The sequence below is a fragment of the Cynocephalus volans genome, chromosome 9 (assembly GCF_027409185.1).
Source record: "Cynocephalus volans isolate mCynVol1 chromosome 9, mCynVol1.pri, whole genome shotgun sequence".
In the NCBI taxonomy this organism is placed as follows: Eukaryota; Metazoa; Chordata; class Mammalia; order Dermoptera; family Cynocephalidae; genus Cynocephalus; species Cynocephalus volans.
This window is the reverse complement of record NC_084468.1, coordinates 106,828,224-106,855,004: the sequence shown is the minus strand read 5'-3', so window position 1 is coordinate 106,855,004 and position 26,781 is coordinate 106,828,224. Positions and strand designations below refer to the sequence as shown.

Genomic DNA, 26,781 nt, shown 5'->3' with positions numbered 1-26,781 from the left:
AATAAATTTGACTTTTTTCTTTGTGAACAGAAAAAGTGAAGAGAATTACACTTAAGTTTTTAATCATCATTTTTAATATGTCCTAAGAATTCAGTTTGGGAAAGAGTAATATAAATAAGAAACTATATTAGCTCATTTCAGTAATATTCTAAGCCTCAAGTAGTAGTCCTGGAGTAAAGTTGCTCTTCAGATTGTCAATAAAAAACTGTAAGCACTCATCAAGTCTATATTTTACTAAGTAGAGAGCACTGATTCCCTTTGGTACTGATTTCACACAAAAAAATAGTATTAGCAGGTATACAAAAGAATACTTGGGCATAGAAAAGTTGATTAATAATGCACTTAGTCACATGGAAAAGTTATTACAACCCCTTTAAGAACCTAATTTACTCTTGTAGATTTCTGCTCTTGGGAGAGCTGTGAATTTTTTCATCTGTAAAAATGTAATTGTCAAGAACTATGAAGGGTCTGAGATTTATCCTACTTGTGAGCTAACAAGGTAGTCAGCTACAGTTTTATGGATGTTGGCAGGAGGCACAAAACTCCCGGACCAGAGATAAAGGACAGTTTATTACTCATAGCAATAGCAGTAGCCAGAGGGACAGCATGTATGCCAGTTCTGTGACCCTATTCCCACAGAGTTACATGAAGAGGGCCAGATAACATCTGCACATGTAGTAGGTTGCATTACAAGAGAGGAACCCTGAGCCTAGATAACCTGAATCTTTTAGAATGGTCAGTAAGCCTGCCTGGCCTTTGCCCTATGGAGAGCATTATCTTTATTATACTGGACAGTAAACATGTTTGGTCTTTGTTGGACACTGTCTCTGTCTTCCAAGGGTATCTGCCATACAAACATCCTTGAAAAGGAATTCCAGAACAAAGATAGCCACCGCCTCTGTTTGCAAGATATATAGAAATGTGGCAAGGGAGAATTGTCTCCCAACAAGTATAAATTTCTGTCTCTATTTGCTCGAGATTGGGACTAAATGTAAAGCCCCTAGCTCTGCCCCTTAGCCCATTTTTCCAGTCCCTCCTTAAATTGGGAGCATTCTTGACAATGCTATTGGCAGATGTTGATGGGGTGGGGATTGGGGGCAAATATAAATCAGTTGGGTATTGTAGCTGTACTTGCAAGGAAGACAAAAGTCAGAAAACCTACGGGGGAGTTACCCCAAGTTTGGCTTGCCACGTGGCAGCTCCTCACCCCTCCCCACCCCTGGAAAGCATCTTCCTTTCATTTCAATTGAATACACAGCTAGTAATTCTACTAAATGGAGATGTGTTGAGGTTTCGAAAAATGTAAATCCCTTGGAGCATTAAGGACTCTTAGGTATTCACACACATTAGTGTGAATTTGTGTGAGATACTTTCCCTTTAACAGCTAGCCGAGACTGGCAATTGCTAGTCCTTAAGGGCTAGCAATTTTGACTGGCAAGGATAGAAAGCTAATTGTAAAGCGTGAAGCACGGGTACAGGAAGCCTGAGAGATAACATCGTGGGAGAGTTAAAAAGTATGATGACACTGAGCCCATTGGTGCCAGAGAAGATGGGCACTATGAGATAGAAAAAAGGTACAGAAAGAGTAGGGAGAGGCCAAAGAGAAGTTTCGCCCATTTTCAGATTTTCCTTGGAGTTGGTACTGTGTCTAAAGCAGAGAAAGATAAGTCTCCTCCTCCTCCTTACTGCTGGAGCTCCTCATTTCACAAATATTTATCGAATGTCTGCTGTTGCGAGTGCCACTGCTAGTTACCACTTATTGAATACTGGCTATGTTGTCAGCTTTATGATTCAACTGGTGTGATAAAGTCAAATAAGCTGCTTTCCCTGCCTCCAAAAGAACTTACAGCCCAGTGGGAGAGACAGACAGGTAAGTCAACAATTACACAACTTAGCAAATGCTATAATAGTGGCATCTGAATCAGACAGGGTAGATCCTTGCTCCAGGACCCAGACTTCAGACTTCTATCATTAGTTCTACAGTTCACAGTAGTGAATTAATAGTAGCTAATACTTACATAGTGCCTACTATGTGCCAGGCACAGTTTTAAGTGCTATTAACACAGAATCCTTTTAGCAGTCCTATGAAATAGGTACTATGATTATTATCTTCATTTCACAAAGGAAGAAACAGGTTCAGGGAGGTTAAGTAGATTCGCCAAGGTCACAGAGCCTATGAGCAGCAAAGGTGGGATTTGATTCCAGGCATTTGGCCTAGAGCATATGTTCTTAGAGACCTCCCTATACTGTCACTGAAACAAGTTTAAGCTAACTGTAGAGCAAACATAAGCATCATATATAATTTATTTCTATGTCAAGATAAATTTTGAGTTTCAAACTTCTGACTCATGAAGAAATTTTCAGAACACATATTTTAAATTAGGAAACTGCCTGGAACCTCCTTGGCCTGTAAGAGAACTATAAGCATTAGTGATATACAGTTTTATAGGACAATTCTGTGTAAAAGTTACTAGAATATCAATTACCACATTGTTAGTTCAGGAATCCTACTTTTTGGGGATTCAGTTGTTCTGATATGCAGCATTTTGTATCTTATTAGTTTCTACTGTTAACAAAATTAATGACATAAGTTTACTTTAAAAGCAAAGCAAAATCCATTTATAAGAGAACTTCTAAATTAAAGGAGAAAAAACAAAACAAAACAAAAATGTGCACTGTTTGGAACATTATACCTATTCCCACACTCCTGCTCCCTTGAGAAAATTGCTGAGTCTAACCTTCATGCTGTGGTGTGAGAATTACTGCTCTACATCTTCTTATTAGATACGTTACAGACAGCACCAGAGAAAGAGGTGGGATGGGGGTAGGGGGTGTGGGGAACAGAGCCTTCCACAGTGTATGAAACAGATTTTAATGAAGGTACAGAATTTATTAGAGATTTAGGAGGAAATTTAAGAGACCATCCTCTGCAACCAGGCTTTTAAAAATCATTTATTTTATTTGAACTTGTGCAAGTTATGCTTTACTTATGCCTCAGTGGCTACCTCTACTTGAAAATAACCTGCTTGGACAATTGGATATTTTGAATATTGATTATTTTTTGGTTCCCCAAAGAAGTAATGGATTTTGAATGTACGTTAGGCAAACACTTATTTTGTGAGTACACAGGCAGCTAACACATATGCAGTCTTCTTTTACAAAAGGAGAAAACAAAAAGGACAAAGCTGGCCTATGCCAGGGAGCCACCATATTTCCTCTCTTCTAAGAAGTCTTCTTTTAGATTTCTTCTCCTCTGGGTTTTCTTTAATCCCAGGGCCACACTTCTTAATAACAAAAATGTTAGCAGACTCTGGATGGAGCAGCAACTTCAGTCCAGTAGAGGAAGTGGATGTTATGGGCTGAATTGTGTTCCTTCCCGAATTTCCATGTTGAAGTCCTAATCCCCAATACCTCAGAAGATGACAATATTTGGAAACAGGGTCTTTAAAGAGATAACTAAGGTAAAATGAGATCATTAGGGTGAGCCTTAATCCAATATGAGTGGTATCCTTATTAAGAAGAGATTCGGACACAGGCTCAGAGGCAAAACCATGTGAAGATGCAGGGAGAAGACATGCATCTACAAGCCAAGGAGAGAGGTCTCACAGGAAACCAACCTGCCGATACTTAGAGCTCAGACTTCTAGTCTCCAGAGTTGTGGGAAGATAAATTTCTGTTGTTTAAGCACCCAGTCTTTGATACTTTGTTATGACAGCCCTAGCAAACTAATACAATGTATAAGAGTAAACCCTGGTGACTCCAGCATTCCCGTAGAACTTCTATCCGGAGGCTTACAAGAGCAGTTCATGAACTTGTTAACATAATTATAAAAAACCTGTAGACTTCATGCATTCATTCAACAAACATTTATTGAGTTTTGCCCTGCATATCAGGTACCAACCTAAATGGCAAGGACAAAATGATGAGCCACCAAGTAGCTCAAAATAAATAAGAACCCACATCACAGTCAAGGAATTCACAGTCTGAAGAGGAGACAGGATCATAAAGACTTAATTTCAATATGATGTGATCAGTGGTAAGATTGTGGTATGCACAGAGTGGGTAGGAACTTCACAGAGATGTAGAAGAGCTGTCAGATTGGAGGCTACATCTAACCTAGGTCTTTAGGAAAAGTAGAAGTGTGCCAGGCAGATGAGGGAAGAGAGACATTTCGGTGACGGGAATGCCATAGACAAAGGCAGAAAAATGGGAGAGTGTCTAGAATGTCAGGTGGTAAGTGAGAAGTTCAAGGTAACTGGAGTCAGGATGTCTAGGAAGGAGGATGGGAGGAGAGACTGAAGAATCCAGGTCAGACCACTAAAGGCTGGGGATGCCAAATTTGGATTTTAACCTGAAAGTAGTGGGAAGCCACCAGAGATTTCTGTAGAGAAAAGTCATGATCAGACTTGCTTTGAGTGTGGTCTCTCTAGTGGTGCAGAGAATGAAATGGTAGGTGGGTTGCAGAAAGACTGGATAGCAAGAACCACAGGAGTCTGAACTAAGGCAGCAGAGATGAGCAGTCCTGCTTTAGAGATATTTCAGAGGTAGAATTGGAGGGGTCTGGTAACTTACACTGTGAAGATTTTAACACTTTCACAGTATGCTAACAAGCGAGAGATACTTTCAATTGTAAAACACTAGACATATTTACTTGTTTGTTGTTTTTCCTGTATCAGATGTATAAATAAATATCATTGCTTCCTTAAGCATATTGACTTATTGTCAATTTAATAAAATACATAATATTTTATTTACTTTTTAAAACTTAAATTCAAAGGAGCTACATCTCTTGTGTCTTGTTTAAATTTGGAAAGAACTTGACAAAATAAAATTAAAAAAAATAAATAAAAATTAAAAAAAAAAAAGGAAAGAACTGTTTCTCCAAAAAGTACAGTATAATTGGATACAATTAAAAATGAATAAATGATTTTTTTAATCTCATCATAGTATGTCTGGTATTTTTGTGATTCTTCCAAGTTGGACTTGCTGGAAAGCTGCCTATTTGAGGCAATAAAAAGTATTGGAGAATATGCTTTGCTGGCTCTAATCTTGTGTGTGTGTGTGTGTGTGTGTGTGTGTGTGTGTGTGTGTGTGTGTGTGTGTGTGTGTGTGTGTGTGTGTGTGTGGGGAGGGGGAGAAAAAGAGTACTTTTATAACATAACATTTGGGGTAGAGGAAGTAACCACTAAGTCAAAATTTCTATTGTTTTCCTCTTCCTTAAGATATTATTCAGTGACATTCTAATAAACAGTAGTGAAAAGGCAGTAACGATGAAAGAAATAACATGCCCAGCATAATTAATTACTAAGCAATTGAGAGCAGCTAGTATCTACAACAAATGATTTTTTTTTCTCTTAAAAATTTTAAGGATAGGTTTATTTATTTATTTTTGATCCCCTGAGGGGTACACCATTCTCGGAGGTACTGCAATACCTGCGGCCCATGGAGCAAGTTCCTGGGTCTAATAAGCGTTTTCTCACACCTAACTGCTTTGGGTAGTTTGCTCAGTCTCTGTAGGCCTCAGCTTTCTTATTTCTAAAGGAGGAATAGATTTCCTTGATCCCTAAGACTCCTGCTGACTAAAATTCTGTAACTTTTTCTTCTCAGAAGAATGACTGCTTCTTTTTTTCTTGGAGAGTATATAAATCTTGTTAGATGCTTTTGAGATTCATTAAAAGAAGTGAAGCATCGTGCACGTTTAAAACATTACTATTCTGGGGGCACAAAGGCACTCAGGGAAATGAACTTAAAGCTTTGTAGGTTCAATTAAATCTTACAGTGAGTGACACAACGAAAAAGTGATGCTTTTTGAAACAAATTTGGAGAGTTGGAGTGGGGTAAATAGGACTGCAGGAAAATTAACAAGCCAGTTGATTTTCTTTTCCCTTCATGGGGAAACTTGTATCTGTAGGTGCAAGACGGCTCTAGAGCCTCTGGAAGAGAAGGAGGAGCGTGGGGAGGGGAAGTTTTTCCGATTTCTTTACTCCCCACCTGCTGGTCTGATTTCCTCGCCAGCTCCGTCTGATAAGGAATTGGTTCTCCTCCTCCCCTCCCTCCCTCCCTCCGTCTCCTCCCCGAGTGGCGATGCTGTCCTAGCAAGTGATGCTGTCGGACACAGGAGACGCGCACCGAGGAGGCATCGCCGCGGCCGCGGGACGGGAGAGCCTTTCCCAGCACCAGCGCCGCACTCGGCCCGGGGCTTCCTCCTGGCAGCCCCAGCCGCGGCGGCTGCTCCCACGGTTTGATGGTGGGCGGCGGCGGCGCAGCTTCGGCTCCCGCCTCTAACTGCTCGGGAGCGGGCTGCGCCGCGCTCTCCCCCTGCCTTCCCGCCCGGGGCCGCCCGGGGCTGCGGGAGCCGCCGGCGGTGGGGAAGGGGCGCCGCGGGGAGACCGCGCGGCAGCGGCGGCGGTGGAGGCCGGCGTCCGGCGTCCTCGCGCTCGGAGCGCAGCCGGAGCGATGTCCACCAAGGTCAGGAAGTGCAAGGAGCAAGCGAGGGTGACCTTCCCCGCGCCGGAGGAGGAGGACGACGAAGGCGAGGACCAGGGCGCGGAGCCGCAGCGCCGCCGGCGGGGCTGGAGGGGCGTCAACGGGGGACTCGAGCCGCGCTCGGCGCCCCCGCCGCGGGAGCCGCACGGCTACTGCCCGCCGCCCTTCTCCCCCGGGCCGGACGTGTGAGTACCGGGCCGCGCCTGGGGAGGGCGGCGCCGGGCGGGAAGCGGGAAAGCGCGCCCCGGGCCGCTACACGACGTGCCCAGGACCCCCCCGAGGCACAGCCGGGTAGATCGATTCCGGGTGACTTCGAGGGGGCAGACCTCGCCGCCTCAGTCCTGCTCAGGAGGGACTTGAAGGGCGTCGAAGGCGTGGCGGGGTTCTGTCCCATCTCAAGTGCAAGGGACAGCCCCGCAGACGACCCATTGACTCCAGACATGCATCCCAGCAAGCAGTCACTGCCTCTCCTATATCCGAGGGCGCGCTCACACGACTGCCACAAGGGTTGGGGACCCCTCGGAAAACTGACCTTGGGGTCCCCTAGCTTACCCGGGGACGCCAAAGAAAAGGATCCAGACCCAGGCGCGCGCTTGAACTCTGAACTTTCCCCCGGCGTCCCAGCGTGAAGCCACACTGGGAACTTGGGTCCCCTCCGACGTTCCCGCCAGGGAAGTGGGGAGTAGGGAAGGGACAGGGTGTGGGTTGAAGGTTTGCCTGGACGCCTCGTTTCCCTATGGTCCATTCACAGTTGGGGTAAAACTGTTACCGATGCCCCAGCGGGTCCCCCGGGGGAGGGAGTGGGCAGGGCAGCCGCGGGAGCTGCTTCGGTGGTAACGTTGGCTGTGGTTCCAGGCGGCTCAGGGTCAGTGGCTGGGTTTTTTGGTTTTGTTTCGTTTTTTGTTTTGTTTAGTTTTTAACGAAGGGGCGGTCGGCGCTCTTGTGTGTGAGAAAGAGCAACTTTTCTTAATTTCCAGTCTTGGAGACAACCTTTAATCAGCTGTGGGACGCAGAGAAGATAAAAAGAGGTGATCAGTTTTACAGGGTGAGATGCTCTGTATATCTCTTGTCACGTACCTTGGGCGTGTCGCAGGGTTTACTGTCTTTTTTAGGAAGAAAGCACAGCCCTAGGTAGAGAACTTGGGTCAGACGGTGGCAGGCGGCACTGGCCCGCAGAGCCGGGAGAAGTTGGTTCCCGCGGGTTGTGACCGAGGATCTGTGCGCCCCCTGCTGCCAGAACGCTGCCCACTGCGGGGTCCGAGACCTCTGGGGCGACCCCGGCTCCCACCCAGCTGGTCTGGTCTGCTCCTTTGGCTCAGAGCCGACGCCTGGCAGGGCTGGACTTGTCTGTAGGAAACAGAAAACAGAAATCAATGGCTGGGAGTAGATCGCGAAGGGAGGTTTGTGATTTACAATGAGCGACCCATCCAGATGGGGTTCAGTTATTGCCGAAGATTAACGTGGTGTGGAAACGGCCCCGGAAATGGAGGGAAGGTGTATCGTTTGGAATCAAAGCGTCGCCAGCTCGCTTCCCCGCTCCCTAAGGTCTTCAGACATTGTTCATTTTTCCTTTTGCCAAATTAGTTTTTATAACCTAGCTCAGTTTCTTGATTCTTGTAAAATTCTTTTTTCTTTTACTTTAAATCCACACTAAATGGGACACCTGAACACTGTCATCTAAGAAAGTAGGGCGGAGCAGAGATTAACCACTTTGCCTACAGAAGTTTGAGGTCAATTACACAAAGCCCTGGGGCAAATTCTAATGTAGGCTACCTAACTGCTAATAAAACATCTCTCCTACATATTTTTCAACAAGTGAATAATGTCGTGTACTTATTTTGTGGAGGCTAAGAAGACCCTTCCCCTCCCCACCCCTCGAAAAAAAACAAGACCCAGTCGTTTTAAGGAGCTATACATTAATAAACATTTCTTCCGGAGACAGAGCAGTAAACGCTTCATGTTTATTTGAGGCCTGTCACTTGGTAACATTAGAGACTAACTTGCTATCTGTAGCAGCGATTAGCTCGTTATTCTCCCTTTGAGTAGAATATGGCCACTGTTTAATGAACAGTATTTACTTATCACTGTTTAAAAGTGAACACAACGAAGAAACAAACAAAATAGTAAACACAACAGCCCTAGGGTGGACTCAGAGAGGGACACCCAGTATATCAAAGCCCAGGATCATTTTCAGTAAGCAGAATAACACAGCTGAATTTAAAATTCAGCAGGATGCTGAGGATGGAATCCCACTTTTACCAAGAAAATTCCTCAGGCTAATCCTGTTGCTCATTTCACTGCTCCATGTTCCAGTATTCTGTTTGCAAGTTTTAAACAGACTGACTTAGGAGGAAGAATGTCATCTGCTGTATCACTAACAAGATTTTATCTTATCTTTTATAGACCTCTTGATTCAACCATTGATTCAAATCAACACTTTCTTTATCCAAATTGTTTGCAAACCTAGGACCAAGTAATATGTCATCAGAGAGATGACCTCATTCTTGAAATTTTTCAGTTATTAAATATATCTGATGAACTCCAAAAAGGCATTTGAAGGCAGCTCTCATGAGTTTTAATTCTAAGATATTTCTCAGGCATGTATATGTTCAGGGTGCAGGCTAGGTACAGCAGGCCACAAAGCCAAATATGACAACTTTCCTGCACTTGGGAGTTTAAAATCTTATGAGGGAGATATAGGATTGAGACTGGGCATGAGCAATTATGCTGTAAGTTAGAATAAGCTAATTACTATTTTTTAAAAAAAGCATACAAAGAGCTTTGAAGGGTCACATGCAAAGATGAGGTGGACAATATTAGGTTGTGGAAAAATCAAGGAAACCTTCATGGGCCTTGAAGTATGAATAGGATAAAAGGCAGAGGCAGAGTAGGAAATTAATTAAGCCCTCTCTCCCCTCAAAATGCCAGCCATATCTAGGGAATATTAGTTGAATTTGGTTGAAGTTTTGAGTTATGTGCAAATGTGATACGATTTTATGTCAGGGACTTGAGCATCCACAGGTTTTCGTATATGGGAGTTCTTGGTACCAATCCCCCATGAGTACTGAGGGTTGACTGTATGGGTGGGGAAGCAGTTAGATTTGGCTGGACATGCTGCTTTGGCGCATTAATGTGGAGAATCTTGTATGGCAGGATGAGGCAATAGGGAGTCATTGATTGTTGTAAAGTAGCAGTAATTTGATCAAAGCCACTCTGAGAAAGGATGGCAATTGGCAGAAGGTGAAGAAACAAATTAGGAGGCCATTGTATCTCTTCAGGCTGAGATTAGGATCTAATAGTATAGTGTCAGTGGGATGGAAAGGGGAAAGAGTGGAAGAAAGAATACACAAATGAATCTATGAGATTTTCAACTCACTACCTATAAGGGGTTTAAAGACAAAGCAGGATCAGAGATGATTTGGTAATTTTGATTGTTGATGTCATTTTTTTTTTCGGTGGCTGGAGGTACAGGGATCTGAACCCTTGACCTTGGTGTTCTAAGGCTGTGCTCTAACCAACTGAGCCAACCAGCCAGCCTGTTGATGTCATTGTTGAAAAGAAAAGAGAAAAGAGGAGGATTAGGTTTTTCAGATAACTGACAAGTGTCAAGCAGGAAGATAGAAATGCAAGTTTAGAACATAGGAGAATTTGAGAGTCTGCTGTTTAATGGGAATTGTTACAGTTGTGTGTGTATATGAGATTACCCAGAGAAAGAGTGTGAAGAGAGAAATAAAGGGAGCCTAAGCTAGTTTTTTGAGGGAAAATTTTTTGTTTAGAGGACAGGGAGAAAGGGTAACAAGCAGAGGACACAGAAAGAGAGGAGGAGCATGATGGTGATAAGGCTGCCTTGAGAGAAGAGCTTCAAGAAAAGGGAAATTGGTTAGAGCGTGATCTGATAACAGCAAGGTCTAGAGTTCTACCCTGTACCAACTAGCACCAAAAAAAAAAAAAAAGAAAAGGAAAGAAAAAGGGAAGAATTGACATGCAGTTGGCAAAAACTCAAGAAATCAAGGGAAAAGTTTGAGTCTACTTGTGTGTGTGTGTGTGTGTGTGTGTGTGTGTGTGTGTGTGTGGCTGGCTGGCTGAAACAGGGATCTAAAAGAATGTACTTTTAAGAAGAATCAGTCCTGGGCTGGCCCGTGGCTCACTCGGGAGAGTGTGGTGCTATAAATACCAAGGCCATGGGTTCGGATCCCATGTAGGGAGGGCCGGTTGCTCACTGGGTGAGCGTGGTGCTGACAACACCAAGTCAAGGGTTAAGATCCCCTTAATGGTCATCTTTTAAAAAAAAAAAAAAAAGAAGAAGAATCAGTCCTTGTATGTAATAACGTATCTGTAAAAAAATCATTAGATTTCTCAGCAATGTTGTCTTTAACAGAAGGAGACTTCTAGAAAAGAGAATTCTGTTTAGTTTTTCTGGAGAGGAAGTGCTGTCCAAAATTAGTCCTAATAAATGCAGCAATTTGTGTTTATATGATACTTCATATATATAATACTTTATATATATATGTTATATAATGATGTAATTCATACTCATTGACTTGAATCACACCTCTTTAAAGCAGGTTTTATCATTGTCATCAGTCGTTAATTGAGGAACTTGGTACACAAAGTAAAGTAATTTTCTAGAGGTTTCCTGGCAAATCAATAAAAGATCTTCTTCTGCACAGCTCTGTATGATAGGAGAGCCAGAGATGAGTACTCAGTGCTTTGCAACCCACATTATCTAGTTGGATGTTAGCCTCTGTGGCCCCGCCCTTGTATAAATATTCCCACCTCGGCTTAGTTTGGCTGTGGGATTAAGAACACTGCTGTATGTGTTGGCTTGCACATCGGACTGGAAGTAGCAACTCCCTCCCACCCATGGGGCAGAAATTAGGAATCTCCAGGTTACTGTTGAATGTCTAGGGACGTAAGTCTGGACTTCGAGGACTGAAGTCAGATTAGTATTATTAAGGAAGAGGCAGGTTTCTTCACAGCTATAGTTTAATTTTCGAGAACAGCATAGCATCTCAAACTTTTCATTATATTATATTTTATATCTTAGAGTAGCAATTTCATTATGAACAATATAGAGTTGTCACTTTTGTTGGTTTCTTTTAAATTATTTGTATATAAATCGAAGTAATACATATAGTTTTTAAAGTTAGGTAGTACTAAAAGACGAGAACCACAGCAAGCCCCCAGAAACTCCTCAGTTCTCTTCCCTTTTCTTTCTGTCCACTCCAGTTCACTCCACTTTCACCTCCTTCACATACTGTTATCTTGTTATTCATAGATTTTAGGTGTTATCAATAGTCTGCAGTGAGACTTTTTGCTCATATATACCTCTTTTACTCCTTATATCCTCCACAACATGGTTTATCACAATTTCCGGTTAATATCTTATGTAAGGTCTTCATTATTATGACCATGTAACTATTGTTAACCAAGTAGTATTGTATGACTACATTTCTTTTCTTTTATAATTACTTGTTTTTCTTGGAGTAAATATTTGTCATATCTTGTCCTTGCTGCTTCAGTTAAATCTTCTACAGTCTCCAACTCTGTGTGTTTTCCTGAAGATATCCCTTCTAGAGCCCTCTGACTTCCTTTGTATGTGGTCTTTAATTTTTTTTCTTCAGAAAGCTTATAGAATTCTCCTCATCAGTGCTATTCTGAAGATGTGCCTTGGTAAGGGTCTTTTTTTCATTGCGTCAGCTGGACACTAAGTAAACCCTTTCAATACTGAGATTATATGCCTTAGTTCAGGGAAGTTTTCTTGTATCATTTCCTAACCACTATTTTCATTCTTTTCTTATTCTGTACTTCCTATTACTTGGATGTTGGACTTCGTGAACTGATCCCCTAGTTTTTGTATCTCTTCTTTCCTGTTTTCAAATGTTTGTCTTTTGTCTTCTTATTTTCTTGACTTTATCTCCCAACTTTCTCACTGAATTTTTTTTCTATTTTAGCTATTATATTTTTAATCTGTTAGAGCTCTTGTCTTATGAGTATTAATTTTTTACAACATTTTTTCTTATTTCAGAGATGCAGTATTTTAAAAAAAGATTTCTTGGGGAAAAGGGATTGGGAAATAATAAACCTGACTGTTGGTATTGTAGAACTGGGCAGGGTCCCCCTTTTCTTAGTTACTGTCCTCCCGGGGCTTGGGATCCCCACATCTAGAGCATTTCTATTTCTATATCTCCAGAGACTACAAATCCTCTCTCTCTTACAAGGGTGTGTGAGGGTTGCCACTTGACCATATAGTTGGGTATAAGGGTCTAGGGGGAGGGTTTCTGCCTACTTCTTATACAGACTTTCAGCCGGGTCCCTCATTTCATGCTGTAGCCTCATCTCTACTTTCTGGAATTTCTTTTGCATTCAATTTCTGGGCCTTCTCTGACATTGGAAAGGGTGGATCAACTTGCTTCCTGTTACAGGCACTTTAGGTGCAATTTCTTTCTCTCTACCAAATGACTTGCTAAATGATTTCTAACACATCTCCTTTCTATCTTTAAATATTGTGGCTTAGGATTACAAATATCTCCTGGTTTCATGGAAGATAAAATTTGTGGTGGTGTTCTTCGTTCTCCTTGTTGTTTAGGGAGTAATTTTGGAAAAAAGAGGGTTGAGAAAGGTCCTTATTCCACCATCTTGAAATCCAAGATCCTACATTTGTGTTTTAAGTGTCTATTTAAGCCCTAATTCTTAAATTCTTAAACAATATTCTTTGGCAGATTCAAGATTGCAGAAGGAAGAATATTCTTACTCATGACTGATCTTATTGGGCAAATGGAATGGACAGTGACCTACACTGTGTGATAAGAAGGTCACCTGAAGCCCCCACCTAAACTCATCTTAGTACCACACTTCTAAATTTAAGCGATAGTGAATATTTTGAAGAATAATAGAAGGCTTGAGTTGGAAAGGATTTCATCTAGTCCAGTCTCTTATTTTCCAAATTAAGAAATTGAAGCTGCAGGTTGACATCTAATTCACAGCAGCCCCAGGCCATCAAAATCTCCAGATGGTCTTCACACTGCGGCCTTTTTCGGAGTAAGCATTTCTCTCTTCCTCAAAGAAATTGTAAAATTCATTCACTCCTGGGAGGAGCAACACAGAAAACTATTAATTAGTATTTTTTCATTTATGAGATCCAATTAATTCATTTCAATTTGACTACTGATGGCTGAGGAAGTTTGTAAGCTAAATAGAAGGACTAAGAATAGGGGGAAAGAGGAGAAAAAGATATCACAGGGCACAGTGGACCCCATGCCAAATATTACTTCTGATGATTCCTTCTCTTGATATCAAAGAGGTAAAAGGATTCCATTTCAGGACTGGACCATCATCTGAGGACCGAGTTAGAATTTTAGAGATTTTTCATTACTGTACTGAGGTAACAAATGTCTCTCTGCTTCTCTCTCAACTGTTTTTATTAACCACTGAGCTTTTCACTTGCCTACAATATTCCATAAACCCTTATCTCCTGCCCCCTGACCCTTTACAATAGGCAATAAAACACCAGGGGAAATGCAATGGGAGGGAGAAAACTCTTTACCAAGCCTCTGTGCCCTTGGTAGGAAAACATACTTTGAACTTCCTGGCTCTTTGCTTGGCCAGCAGTCTTTCTTCTCAAACTTCTCCCTGTACTACACTCAACACTGGACAACTTCAGTCTTGAAGGGGAACCGAATTAGTGGCCTGTGCAAGGTGAACACATAGGAGCCTGGCCCTCGATAGAGGGTCAGGAGTGGTGTTCTATGTGGCTGGCTTCACACTACTGCATCAGGGGCACAGCAGTAACTTTATGAGAATAATTAGGATCGTTATAGCATTTTGTCTTTAAGTTAGCATCTAGGTCAGGGATATTTGTCTATAATTATCTAATCAAAAAAATTCCCCTATTAAAAAAGATCTCTCCTATTTTCTCTGTACTATTCTAATAATAGATGACGATATGGATTTGGTCCTAGACCTTTTTTAAAAAATGAAATTTAAGTGTCCACAAATGTGTGACCTGTCAAGGAAAGAGCTTGACAGTGCTAATATTATACACCAGTTTTGCATCTCTAAATACATTTTGTCAAATAGGACTGATGTGTATGGATTCTCTGTTGAAAAGTTGATTGCAGGGGGATGAGGTGGGAGTGAACATCTACAAACATCAGACTTTTGACTTCAGATATGGATGATAATGATAGAAAACCAGATCCCTTTGCTTCTAACAGCATTAGAGGTTAATAATACATATAACTGATAGTGACTAATGTATTTAAATAGCCAAATATGAACTTTTCTTGAGTCAATAGAAGTTTTTTATTTTATTGAGTTTATGTCATCTGTTCTTATTCAACTATAGACTGAATTCATATGACTTTTAATTTCATAGTCATGAATCCTCCTGAAATAATAAAAATTTACTTTATAAATAGTGTGAAAATGAGCTTATTTTAGAAAGTAAGCTTAATTATTAATTTTATTTCTTTATTTCTTTATTGGCAGCTGGCCAGTACAGGGATCTGAACCCTTTACCTTGGTGTTATCAGTATCATGCTGTAACCAAGTGAGCTAACTGGCCAGCCCTAATTAATTATTAAAGGTTATTAATTCTAAGACTTATTCCATTTGCCCCCAGATTATCCTGACAAAACATAACTTTATGTAAAATTAAAATCAAGAGATGTCAAATTCATCAGGTACTTTTATGGTTTAATTAAAAATTAAATATGATTAAGCAGAAATCTGCTTTGAAAGAATAATGGTTGTTTACATTAACTTAATTTCTGATTATTAATTTACATTAAAGTATTCACGACATTCTTTTTTTATAGAGGAATTACTCCAATACCCCTCCACCACTACTTCTACACATTATCATATGTGACCAAGGGTAGGTATTCTTTGATCGAGGGGAAAATAGGCTGTTCTCTGGGTCTTCGGTCTTAGGGTTTAATTAAGTATGTGTGCCTCTGTGCATCCGTCCCTCCAGCAGATGTTCATCAGCCGTGTGCTAAAAGCCAGGCATGTAGAGATAAAAAGAGGCAATCTCTGCTCTTAAGGAAATTACAGTATCGTTGGGGAGACAGGCCTGAAGACAGACAATTACGAAACAATACAATAGTTAGTTTAATGGAGTTATCGGCAAAACACAGTTCCTGGAAGCATAAACAGCTGAGTTCTAGAAGGTATTTGCTTGAATACTTTCTTGGGCACTTATGTTTAAGAAGTATTACCAAGAAATCATGCAAGCACTGGCTCGGGATCCTTCCTTCTGCTCCAGGTGGGCTTTTAGAGGGAGCAACACACTGTTAAATGTCTTCACTGTGGTGTTTTAGCTGCTCAGGAGCCTGGGGAAGAGATACTCATGCTGTCATCAGGATGACAGGGAAAGCAATGAAGAGAGGAGGCCGGAGTTCCCTCCTTAAATATACAACAGCTTCTTGTCTCTGATGGTCATTAGGGCAAATACCAAAATTAGCATACATCTAATAGTTTTATTAACATTATATTAAGAATTCTGAATATTACACAGGCCAACAGAAACTCAGGGAATTCATTAGTGTGGGGACCCAAATATCTCCCTAGACCTGTAAGTGCTGGAATCTCTACATTTTAATTTTTTTGTGAGATGGGCATCTTTAGAAATGAAAGCTGTGCTTTCCTCTTTTTTAAGTGGAACACATTCTCTTACTGGTTTGGTTGTCACCGTGACAATGTGTCATCGAGCTGTACGATGTGTAGGTAGATGCAGGCTCAGCAGTAGGTGGTGTGGGACAGGACCGCCTGCAGCCCTGTACCTCTACTCTAGGCAGTGGACATGCTGGGCTGCCTTCTCCTAGCCTTGCACGCTGGGGCTACTGAAGTTCAGAGTGGCCCCCACTCTATTTCTTCCCCTCCACAAATACATACATGAACAGATTTTCAGAACGTGTTTTGATGACATCATTGAGGCTGTTTATCAGATTCCCCCTCCTCATTCCTTACCACACACATATAAACATACTGCGTGGAAGTCAGATGTCTCCAGGGGCAGCTGCATTGACTGACAGGTGCCTGCTTGCCAGGGGGAGTACAGGTTTTTCTATTTTTTGACTTTTTATCTCTGACTTTCTTGTCCTTGTCAGTGCCTGCTGCTTCCACCCTCATTACCACTTCCAATTATCACATCTCCAGTACTGGAAGTAACATGGTGGTTGCTGTCTAACACATTTTTTCTCCTCTGTGCTTTTCTCACTACTTATCTTCTGGGTTTCCTTCTGCTCTCCTTGCCCTTCACAAAATGATGGACTGGATCCTGGCTGGTTAACACAGTCACTTGCTTCAGGGTGACGAACTGATCAGTCAAGACATTTTGGATGTTATTCTAATTGCTTTGGTTCACATTGATGGTGTTACAGTGTTGTTACTTTGTTTGCTTGCTACATGGATCGAGTTGTTGGTTAATTCTTTACCTTATTTCAATAAAGGATTTGATGTGACTTCTTTAATAATGTTCATTGGTTGCTGAGTGCTAAGGAGCTTGTGATTCAATCCAAACAGCCATTTTAGAAGCTGCTTTTTATATTCAGAATATTCCAACACATAAGCTTAGCATATATTTTAATAATGATATTTTGATTTGCAACCCATTGTTCGTTTTTCTTATTCCCTGGACGCAACATAGTAAAGTAGATAGAGCTTGGGAGAGGACTTCCAAGCTCCAGTCTTCGAATTCTCTACCTCTCAGTGACCTTAAGGAAATTACTTACCATTCTGACAAAGTCCTTTTACCTGCAGAATTAGTATCAATCAGCAAGTATCTTGGAACATATACTATTCTGTGTCAGGTACTGTAGAGATGACATAAGAAGTACTATAAAACATAAGATAGGAAGCATGAAACATTTATCCTCAATTAAACTTGAGGATATGAGTGTCACAGGAGACAATAATCAAGGAGACAAAAATTAAGGAGATGAAATAAAATTATCTAGATTTATGAGCAGACTAGCAATATTACAAAAGCTCAGGCTGAAGTGGTCAGCAATAGTTTCAGAAAGGATCCCAAGACTTCACATTGAAGAATGAACAGAATCTTGCATGTCACCTCAGCTTTACCCTGTGAAACTTGACCCGCTGTTTACAGAGGTAGAATGTAAGTTGGACCACGGAAGGTAAGAAAGATTTGAATTGGTGAAGGGCAAAAATACGAGTATTCAGGGATGGAAATGAAGAACATCCCACAGGCTGGTGTGTAGCAGAATCAAGAAATCACTCACAACAACTTGGATGAGCAGCAACATGTAGCTTCTGTAATCTGCTTATAATAAAAATCTTTCTCCTGAGCCTCACAGCTGCTGCCCAGGAGAGAAGTTAACTAAATGTCTAAATGTCCAATCTGTGGTTTAAAGTTTTTAAAATCTTGTTTTGTTTTTGCTTACTACACAGACATTTATACTCATTCACCAAATGAATTAAGCAACCAATAAATAAAGCATTAGATTAATTAAGCAATTAAGCAGTTAGGAGAGTTATCAAGGAAAGAAGGCTTGCCTTACTTTATTGCCGGGACTTAGTCAGGTAGGGCAGTGTCTCCTGTGCCTTGAGCTGGTGTGTAAGGGGCCTCTGCTCACTGTTTCTACCCGCTCCTGCCCCACAATATCCAAAAAGGGTCAGAGTCTCTATGGTCTCTGTGTCTACCACCATTCAGCACACTCGGGAAAAATGCTGGGGGGGGCTGACCTCATTTTAATTTGATACTATAGAGTAATGCTCTTTTAAAGAAATACTCTCTCGTTTGCATAAAATTGCTCAGGCTCTCAGGAAGCAGCCCCTTCCCTTGCGCTTCTCCGTAGCATCTGGGCATTGGGGGAGGGGAGCTTATGTGTCCCTGGAGGGAAAATGGTTGGTGTCCTCTGACTCTTCTGGTCTCTGGGCTATGCTCCTTGTCTATTTGGGTGCTGCTTGTCAGCAGAAGTAACTTGATCTTGGCTGACTTGCCTTTGTTAGGACCCAGATATGCTCACTGGCATACTTGGTTTCAGCTCAGCTCCCACAGGGTACAGAGCCAGTCCCTGCAACGTCCTTTGTCCAGCTCACAGCACCAGCATCTGTCCCTAACCTTGGTGCCAGCTCCCTGGCTCTCATCGCAGGATCCACACCACATCAGAGCTGAGGGTGGCTTGAGAAAGCTACTTGCCCGCACTATTCCGCTACCCAACCAGACTGGGCTGTCCCAGATCTCCAAATAAAATGAGGCTGGCAAGAACCCCTGCCCTCAGTGTTTCTTCACCTTGTTGAATCCACATCCTGACTTTTACTTCCACTCTGTTATTTCCTTCTTTTCCCAAGACAGTAAGCATCAGGGCTTTGCCTGTCTGCATGACGAGAGTACTTTATGATCAGGTTCCTTCAGAATTAATTAGAGTAATAAAGGAATTGAGTCAATACTTCGTTAAGACAATTTCCCTTTTCCCAAATACTGCTTGCAAAATCCCATTTTTCTTGCAAAAATCTGAATATTACCATGATCTTTTTCTTTGCACTCCTTAAAAATTTATCTTCTCTACTTCCCCCTAAACACACCCATGCAGCTCCATACTGCACCACCACACCCCCAGGCAGAAAGATGTCCTGAGTCAACCAAGGCAAAGATCTTGTGTTCAGGAAGGCAAAAGAGAAGCACACCTTAAATTTTCAAAAAATTTCCTTGATAGTACAGGATCAAGCAGAATATGTTTACATGGCAGTGAAGAATGAAACTGAGGAACAAGGGAAGAAGGTTGGTTAGACGGGGTGGGGTGGGCTGTGAACCTACCCGAAAATCATCTAGAGGAGTCTGGACCCCTCTGAAATAAGCAGTAGGGGGCTACTAATTTTATTTTTTTAAAAGAGAAGCGTATCACGGTACAAGCAGAGTTTAAGGAGAACAAGTTGCTGGGATGGTGGTAGAGTGTAAGGAGAATCAGAAGCAGCATCAGGCACTTGGAAAGACGTCAGACAGACTGCAGGTTGAATCCCAGTTCTGCATTCTGCTATCGGTGTTACCTTAGGCAATTTCCCTTGAACTCAGTTTTCTTTGTATGAATCAGAGAAAATAATATTTGCTTCATTGTTATGAGAATTAAACATAATAGTGCACTGAAAACACCACATAACATACCAGGTACTCAGTAGAATTTAGTTGCCTTCCCTCATGCTATCACTGCTGGAAAGCTCTCGTAATAGCACAGCTATGACTTGATTCACATCTGGAGGATAATGCTGGCAATGAGAGTTGGAAGGGAGAGTCCAGTACAAGAAACATCCCAAAGGAGAAGCTTCAGAACTTTATGACTGACAAGATCAAGACAGCGAGTAATAGGTAACCATAAAATTTCTGAACCTGAATAACTAGCCTGAGATACAAATGTTAAGTAAGAGGGGCAGCTGGTTTAAGGGAGAAGGTGATTTGGGGTATTTTGTAGTGACCAGGGGACAGATAATTGTACATGTGGGATCTAAGTTCAGGTGAGAGAACAGCGCCAGGGAAGAGATTTGGGAACTTAGTTGAACAGATACTCACTGAGTACCTACTTTCTGTGGGGCACTGGATTACACACTGCAGGTAATGATAAATAAAACATGACCTTACTATCCAGGAATGTGTGTAATAGTGGCACATATGAGGAGGTATTTATTATACTCTGTTGTTTAAAAATAGGGTTTAGGTAAATTAAAATAGGTTTAAAACACATGGAGTATAGGATAATTGGTTAAAAACCTATATGAGAGATCATTTAGAAAAAGGAAAAAGACTGTGCCGTAAATCTAGGATAAGATAGTAGTTGAACACTTTTAGCTCTAAGCTAAATTCCTGGATACCCTGAGCCAAAAAAAAAAAAAAAAAAAAGGAACAAATATATAGCTTATATTACTAGGTTAAAGAACAAAAACTCCTCTAGAAAGAGGCTTCTTGATATACCATACCAGGTTTACTTTAGCACTTGAATCCTCCTAAAAGGTAGAATGAATACTATAATAGACAATCTCTTTAACTCTTTAATTGCAGTTTCTGGAAAGATAAAAGAACCTTTTAAATAAATTATTCCCTCATAAAAGCAAGGACATGGCATTAAATGGTCACTGGTGAGGGCATTTCTGTAGGCTGCTTATTTACTGTGGTTCAGGTAAGTAACTTCCTGGAGATCAAATTTTAAATAGTAATAAAGCACAGAGAAACTGAATTAATGTATGGCTACTTGTCCCTTGGCTTGTGCTGCTCCTGTATGTTATTTCAACTTCATTTTTGGCAGAGCCATAGTGACAACTGCTTAACGGCCTATGCTCTATAGTCACTGGTCCAGGATAGCTCCATTGTTTTTGTACTAGAGGTTCCCAGGCTTAGCGTGCATAGGAACTGTAAAGGATACTCATTAAAAGTACACATCCCAGGGCCCCACCCTGAGAGATTCCAATTTAGTTAATCTGGCATGGGGCCCCAAAATCCGCATTTTAACAAGCATTCCAAGTGACCTCGAGGCAGTTGGTCCTCAGGTCACCCTTAGAGAAACACTTTTGGAGTCAGATGAGTTGATGGCAAAGTTATGAAAACTGAGGACTGTTGCTTGTATTTTTACCTCTAAATAGAGTGGAGCAAAGGGTTCCCTATGGATACACCCATTTCTCAGAAAGAACTTTTCATTTGTTTAAGTGTTTAGACCCAAAAAAGCATGAAAAAAGTTTTTTTGTCTTAAAATGTATGATTAGTGTCTTACCTTGGGCTGCCATAACAAAACGCCATAGATTGGGTGACTTAAAAAACAGAAATTTGGCAACATAAAGAGGTATAACCCTAAAGACATATATCTAATAAGCAAACAAATTGATTAAATGGAATCATAAGTTAAAAAACAAAGTGAAACCCAGAAATTTATTTTCTCACAGTTTTGGAGGCTAGAAGTCTGAGATCAGGGTGCCAGCATGCTCAGGTTCTGGTGAGGGCTTTTTCCTGGCTTGCAGATGGTCGCCTCCTTGATGTGTCCACATGGGAGGGGGAATAGTTGAGCGGGAGGGCAGGGGATGCTCTCTGATGTCTCTTCTTATAAGGGCACTAATCCCATCATGAGGATTCCACCTTCATGAGTTTATTTAAACCTCATGAACTTCCAAAGGCCCCATCTCCAAATACTATCACATTAAGGGTTAGGGCCTCAATGTATGAGTTTGAAGGGGCACACAATTCAGTCCATAGCAGCCAGATATTACTAGCCTTCCATATTAGCTATGAAGGGGCTTAAACACGGCTCTTGTAGAGTATCCGAGTTTAAAGCAGTGGTACTCCGGTGCTTTTACCAGAAAGGAGTCCCTGCAGACTGTACTCTCACAGTGCTGAATGAGTTGAACCCCTGGATGGAGATCTGAAGGTAGGAAAATTACTGGCAAAATAATTGTAGTGTTAGCATTACTAGAGGTAAGCACACTCTCCCATTCGCCCTCATTCCTTCCTTATTTCTCATGCTAGATGAGATGTGTTGTCAAGATCAGCTGAGATTGGGGCCATGTTTATGCCTTGTGGATGACATGAATGTTGATTCAGACCATTCCATCAGGCCACATTAATGAATTATTTTAGTACTGTAAGGAAAGTTAAAAAAAAAAAAAAGACACTTCCTTTTGTGGATTCTCCATGAAAATAAATAGCATTAACCCAGCTCTTTTATTTTGAAATAGCAGTATAGTGTGTTCTAATTGAGATATCTGACTTCACACTTATCTCAGTTAGAATCTTTTAAAGACAAAATAAAAATGACTCATGTGACCTGTGTTGTGTCACACATTTTAGTTCAAATATACAATATAAAATATAGCTTCTGAAAGAAGAAATAAGAAAAAGCTTAAAAATACTAAGAAATACAAAGAAAAAATTCATTAAAGAATTATTTCCTAGTATTCTCAAACCAGTCTCTTTTGGGGGGAATTGTGGGGTTTTTATAAGTGGTTTTCTACGTAGGTAGCAGTCATTAAATTAAAAAGCCCTTCTGATAAGATGTGACACTTTTAATAAGAGTTTATTTTACAAAAGATAGCCCCTCTGAATATAGATTGGAATTCTGTTTATATATATATATATACTGTGCATATATATTCTCTCTTATCAATATATAATCTTCACTTATCACAATAGTATCTACAAAATTTGTTTAAAATCCTTGTCGTAGAGTTTGGTCGTGAAATAAAATTATTTTCTATGCAGTGCAGTCAATGTTATTTCCCAGTTCTTGTCTACCTAATATCCATTCTTATACCAACAAATACACATACCATGCACACACCCCCACCCAGTCTTGCACCTCCTTGTTTCCCACACATGCCACACACTATACAGCCCACACTACCCCACACACCACACATCCATACCCTACTAATAACAGCCAAACATATGTCATTTATTAGAAAGATTAGTCAGAGAGATTATAATGTATTGGTTGCCAATAAGTACCTGTATTTTAAATTTTTTGTCAACTAAAGGATTAAAAAATAAAAATTTAAAACATTAATTTTATTTTTAATAAAAATATTCAAACTGCATACTGGACAGCTGCCAAAAAAAAAAAATTCAAACTGTGGTTAAAATGACTTAAAATGTGCAAGAGGGTATAAGTGAAAAGTAAAAGTCTCGCTTCCCCTATGGCTGCTCGGTTCCTCTCCCCCAAGCCCCGTGTATAACTATAATGAAAAGCTTCTAGTGTTGCTTTCTAGAAATTGCTACAAATATGTGTGTGTGTAAGATAAACATATTTATCTAATTTTTTAAAAAGTTGATCTGACACTAGTTGAGCAATTAGAATGGGGTGCCAGTCACAGCACTCTCTGCCCTTGGACAAATTAACAAGCTCTCTGGGGACCTCTTTGATTTCCTCACTCTGTAGACCCAGATTTGTCCAGCCAGATTTGCCTTAGTTTCCATCTGGGAAACCTTCTGCCAATGGTTTCTGTGTTCCTATCTTGGTTTAGGGCTCTTAGAGCTGAGAACTGAGTGGGGACTGGTAACCACCTCCAATCCCTCCTCCTGGAGAAGCTCCCTGATTTAGTTGTCCACCTCCAGGCCCCCAAGGAAGCCAGTGTCCTCTCTAGTTAATTTTCAACCCCTGACTTTATGAATACGATTTGCTCAATGGTAGGAGGTATTTCTAGAATATGTATTATGGAAATAAAGCATTTTCTTTTCCAGCCATTCACATTTAACTTTCACTTATTTATTCAAAAGTCAGTAATGTGAAAAACTTTATCTGGTACCTTTTGGTGCAACTCATACAAAGAAAAAAAATCACAGATTTTTAAAAGGAAAACTTGAGCGTTTCAATCAGCAAGAATGTTGAAACTGAGTAAAGATACAGATTTATGTACAATATTTGTACAATATTTTAATAGTCACTAAAATATTGTACACATTTAAATATCATACAGATAATCACAATGTTAAGATTATATAGTCTTTAGAAACGTAAGAATTGGAGGTAAAGAAGGATGGACTTGGAAAGTCTGGAGCCAGCTTACTCCCTGCAGGCTTAAGATGAACCATCTCACATAGAAAAAAAAAAAAAGATTGTATTGTTTATTTAGCATCATTTTTCAGAGACTCAATTTCTAATGCTTTTTATTCATGAGCTCATGAGGAAAATCTGGAAAACTTTATAAATTTCCATTTTACATCTGGGGTAAGGAAGTACAAGGAAATGAAATTATTTACCCAACAGCACAGAAATTAAGATGTGAACTCAAATAACTGCACACATTAATTAATGATATAACTTTTATAATGCAGCTTAATCTCTACTAAGGTGGTTGGTGTTAGGATTTCAGTGCACATTGATCTGGATATTTAATTAGTGCCCAGTTTCTTTATTCACAAAGTAATATAGTGATTTTTAAATCATAAATCAAACCATATCCTTTTAGTTCAAAGAAGCAAATATATAATATTGGTAATTAAACAATCCTTATTGCAAAGGCACAGTTATTTTCAGTAAAATAAATCTAGGTTGATACTTGAATTTTATAATTGCTAAATCTTGTTTGTGTCATGGAAAAGATGAATCCTGTAAATTTGAAGTGGGGGTAGTGGAATACCCTTAAGAGAAAAAGATAATAAAACTAAGATCCTGCAAGATGGTAGCTGGCCTAAATACTGGGGATTTTGTTTGTTTGTTTTTGGTTTTTGGTTTTGGTTTTTTGGTCAATTATTCTATTCGTTAAAAATTTAGTTAAAAGTATGCAATGACTTGAGAGGACTGTTCTGGCCTAATTCTTGAAAAACGTAACTTTCTTTAGCCTTCAAGCCCAGTGGGTTGGTGCCAAGTACCTGCTAGCCTTTATTTCCGAAGCCTTCAAGAGCAGGAGTAGGGTTATTGCCAGAAGGAACTATGAGTTCCATCCTTACCAGGGTCACAAAGGAGGCATGGGTGTGTGGAAACTGTTTTTATTATTATTCCATCCGCATGCCATTTCTAGATAACAGGAGTTCTTGTTCTGAAGGGCTACCGGTTCCTCTCGGGGATCAAGTACAGGTGTAAGTTTCGGGCGGGTCCTTGGTAACTGACCGGTCGCCCGCTGGCCATAGGTCTGCGGCAGGTCCTGTGTACTCCAGAAGGGACCCGGGTATGTGGGAGGGAGCATTATCCCTAATCCTCTGCAGTTGTTTTATCTTTGCTGCCGATTAGGTCCATAGAGGGAAGCCCATCCCTGAGGCGCATGACGGTGATGCGGGAGAAGGGCCGGCGCCAGGCCGTCCGGGGCCCTGCCTTCATGTTCAACGACCGGGGCACCAGCCTCACGGCCGAGGAGGAGCGCTTCCTGGACGCCGCCGAGTACGGCAACATCCCCGTGGTGCGCAAGATGCTGGAGGAGTCCAAGACGCTCAACGTCAACTGCGTGGACTACATGGGCCAGAACGCGCTGCAGCTGGCCGTGGGCAACGAGCACCTGGAGGTGACCGAGCTGCTGCTCAAGAAGGAGAACCTGGCCCGCATCGGCGACGCCCTGCTGCTCGCCATCAGCAAGGGCTACGTGCGCATCGTGGAGGCCATCCTCAACCACCCCGGTTTCGCGGCCAGCAAGCGCCTGACCCTTAGCCCTTGCGAGCAGGAGCTGCAGGACGACGACTTCTACGCCTATGACGAGGACGGCACGCGCTTTTCGCCCGACATCACCCCCATCATTCTGGCGGCGCACTGCCAGAAGTACGAAGTGGTGCACATGCTGCTGATGAAGGGCGCCAGGATCGAGCGGCCGCACGACTACTTCTGCAAGTGCGGGGACTGCACCGAGAAGCAGAGGCACGACTCCTTCAGCCACTCGCGCTCGAGGATCAATGCCTACAAGGGGCTGGCCAGCCCGGCCTACCTGTCCTTGTCCAGCGAGGACCCGGTGCTCACCGCCCTGGAGCTCAGCAACGAGCTGGCCAAGCTGGCCAACATCGAGAAAGAGTTCAAGGTAAGCCCTGCGCTCCACGGCTGCTCGCTGCGCTCACCCAACTTCCCCGCTGCTGCTGGCCCTTGCCGTAGTTTGCTCCCGAATCAGATTCTTCCGTGATTTGCTTCAGAGTCAGTTTTGCCCAGTGGATTTGAAGTCGGAGGGATTGGGAGCGTCGTTCAGAGCTGACACATACATATATGTTTTCCCCCTCTTTTTGGTGGTGCCATGATAAATTCGCGTTGGGGCTGTGTGCATTCTGAATCAGAGAGCTATAATTATGGTGCCGATCTGTGTTCTGGACAAGCGTTAAGTAAAACACAGGACTTCTCCCCCTTTTGTTAAAAGGGTTTTTGTGTGACCTTTCTTCCAATTTTTTCCTCCTGTTTTGTAGTTAGTTGTATGGTGGTAGACAATACAGAAGTAAAATTAGTTTTTTTTTTGTTCATTCCCTCGAAGGGGTGCACCTGCAGACCACATTCATGCGTGGAGTGGAGGAGCCTGGAAAGCTCCAATTCCTTCTTTCTGCAATCGTATTAGTTTTGAGTGCACTGTTCATTGGCCCAAGCATTTGTATATCCCTTTAGAATCAGAAGTCAAAAGAACGGTATAAAACACTATTAAAGTCATTTCATTAATATGACAAAAATGCCTTTCCTTGAATTCCAAATATGTATATTCAGAATGGTGAGCCATAGATGTCAGGTCAATCTGGAAATACAAGGACTGAAAAATGGTTTGCTTTAATGGATTTTTAAAAAACGAGTGAATATTTTTTCTGGACATCATCTCCAGTCAAGCAGTATTATTTTTATAGAAATTATATATTAATGATAGACTTTTCTTTTAACTCAATTGCTACATTGTCCTTTGCAT

At 41.4% G+C, this 26,781-nt stretch overlaps 1 protein-coding gene and 1 non-coding gene across 3 annotated transcripts in view; both read left to right on the top strand.

Annotated features, from left to right (window-relative positions):
• Nucleotides 1-6,456: 6,456 nt before the first annotated feature.
• The window catches only part of TRPC3 (transient receptor potential cation channel subfamily C member 3), a 65,068-nt gene continuing 44,743 nt past the window's right edge, over nucleotides 6,457-26,781 (top strand). For both annotated transcript variants that reach the window (XM_063108496.1, XM_063108495.1), the window contains exons 1-2: nucleotides 6,457-6,671; nucleotides 25,155-25,926. In XM_063108496.1, the coding sequence (XP_062964566.1) occupies nucleotides 6,457-6,671; nucleotides 25,155-25,926 (987 nt within the window). The remainder of the gene's footprint in view (nucleotides 6,672-25,154; nucleotides 25,927-26,781) is intronic.
• Nucleotides 23,905-24,025, top strand: LOC134386710 (small nucleolar RNA SNORA38). Its single transcript, XR_010024534.1, has one exon. It is a non-coding gene; the product is annotated as a small nucleolar RNA SNORA38 (small nucleolar RNA).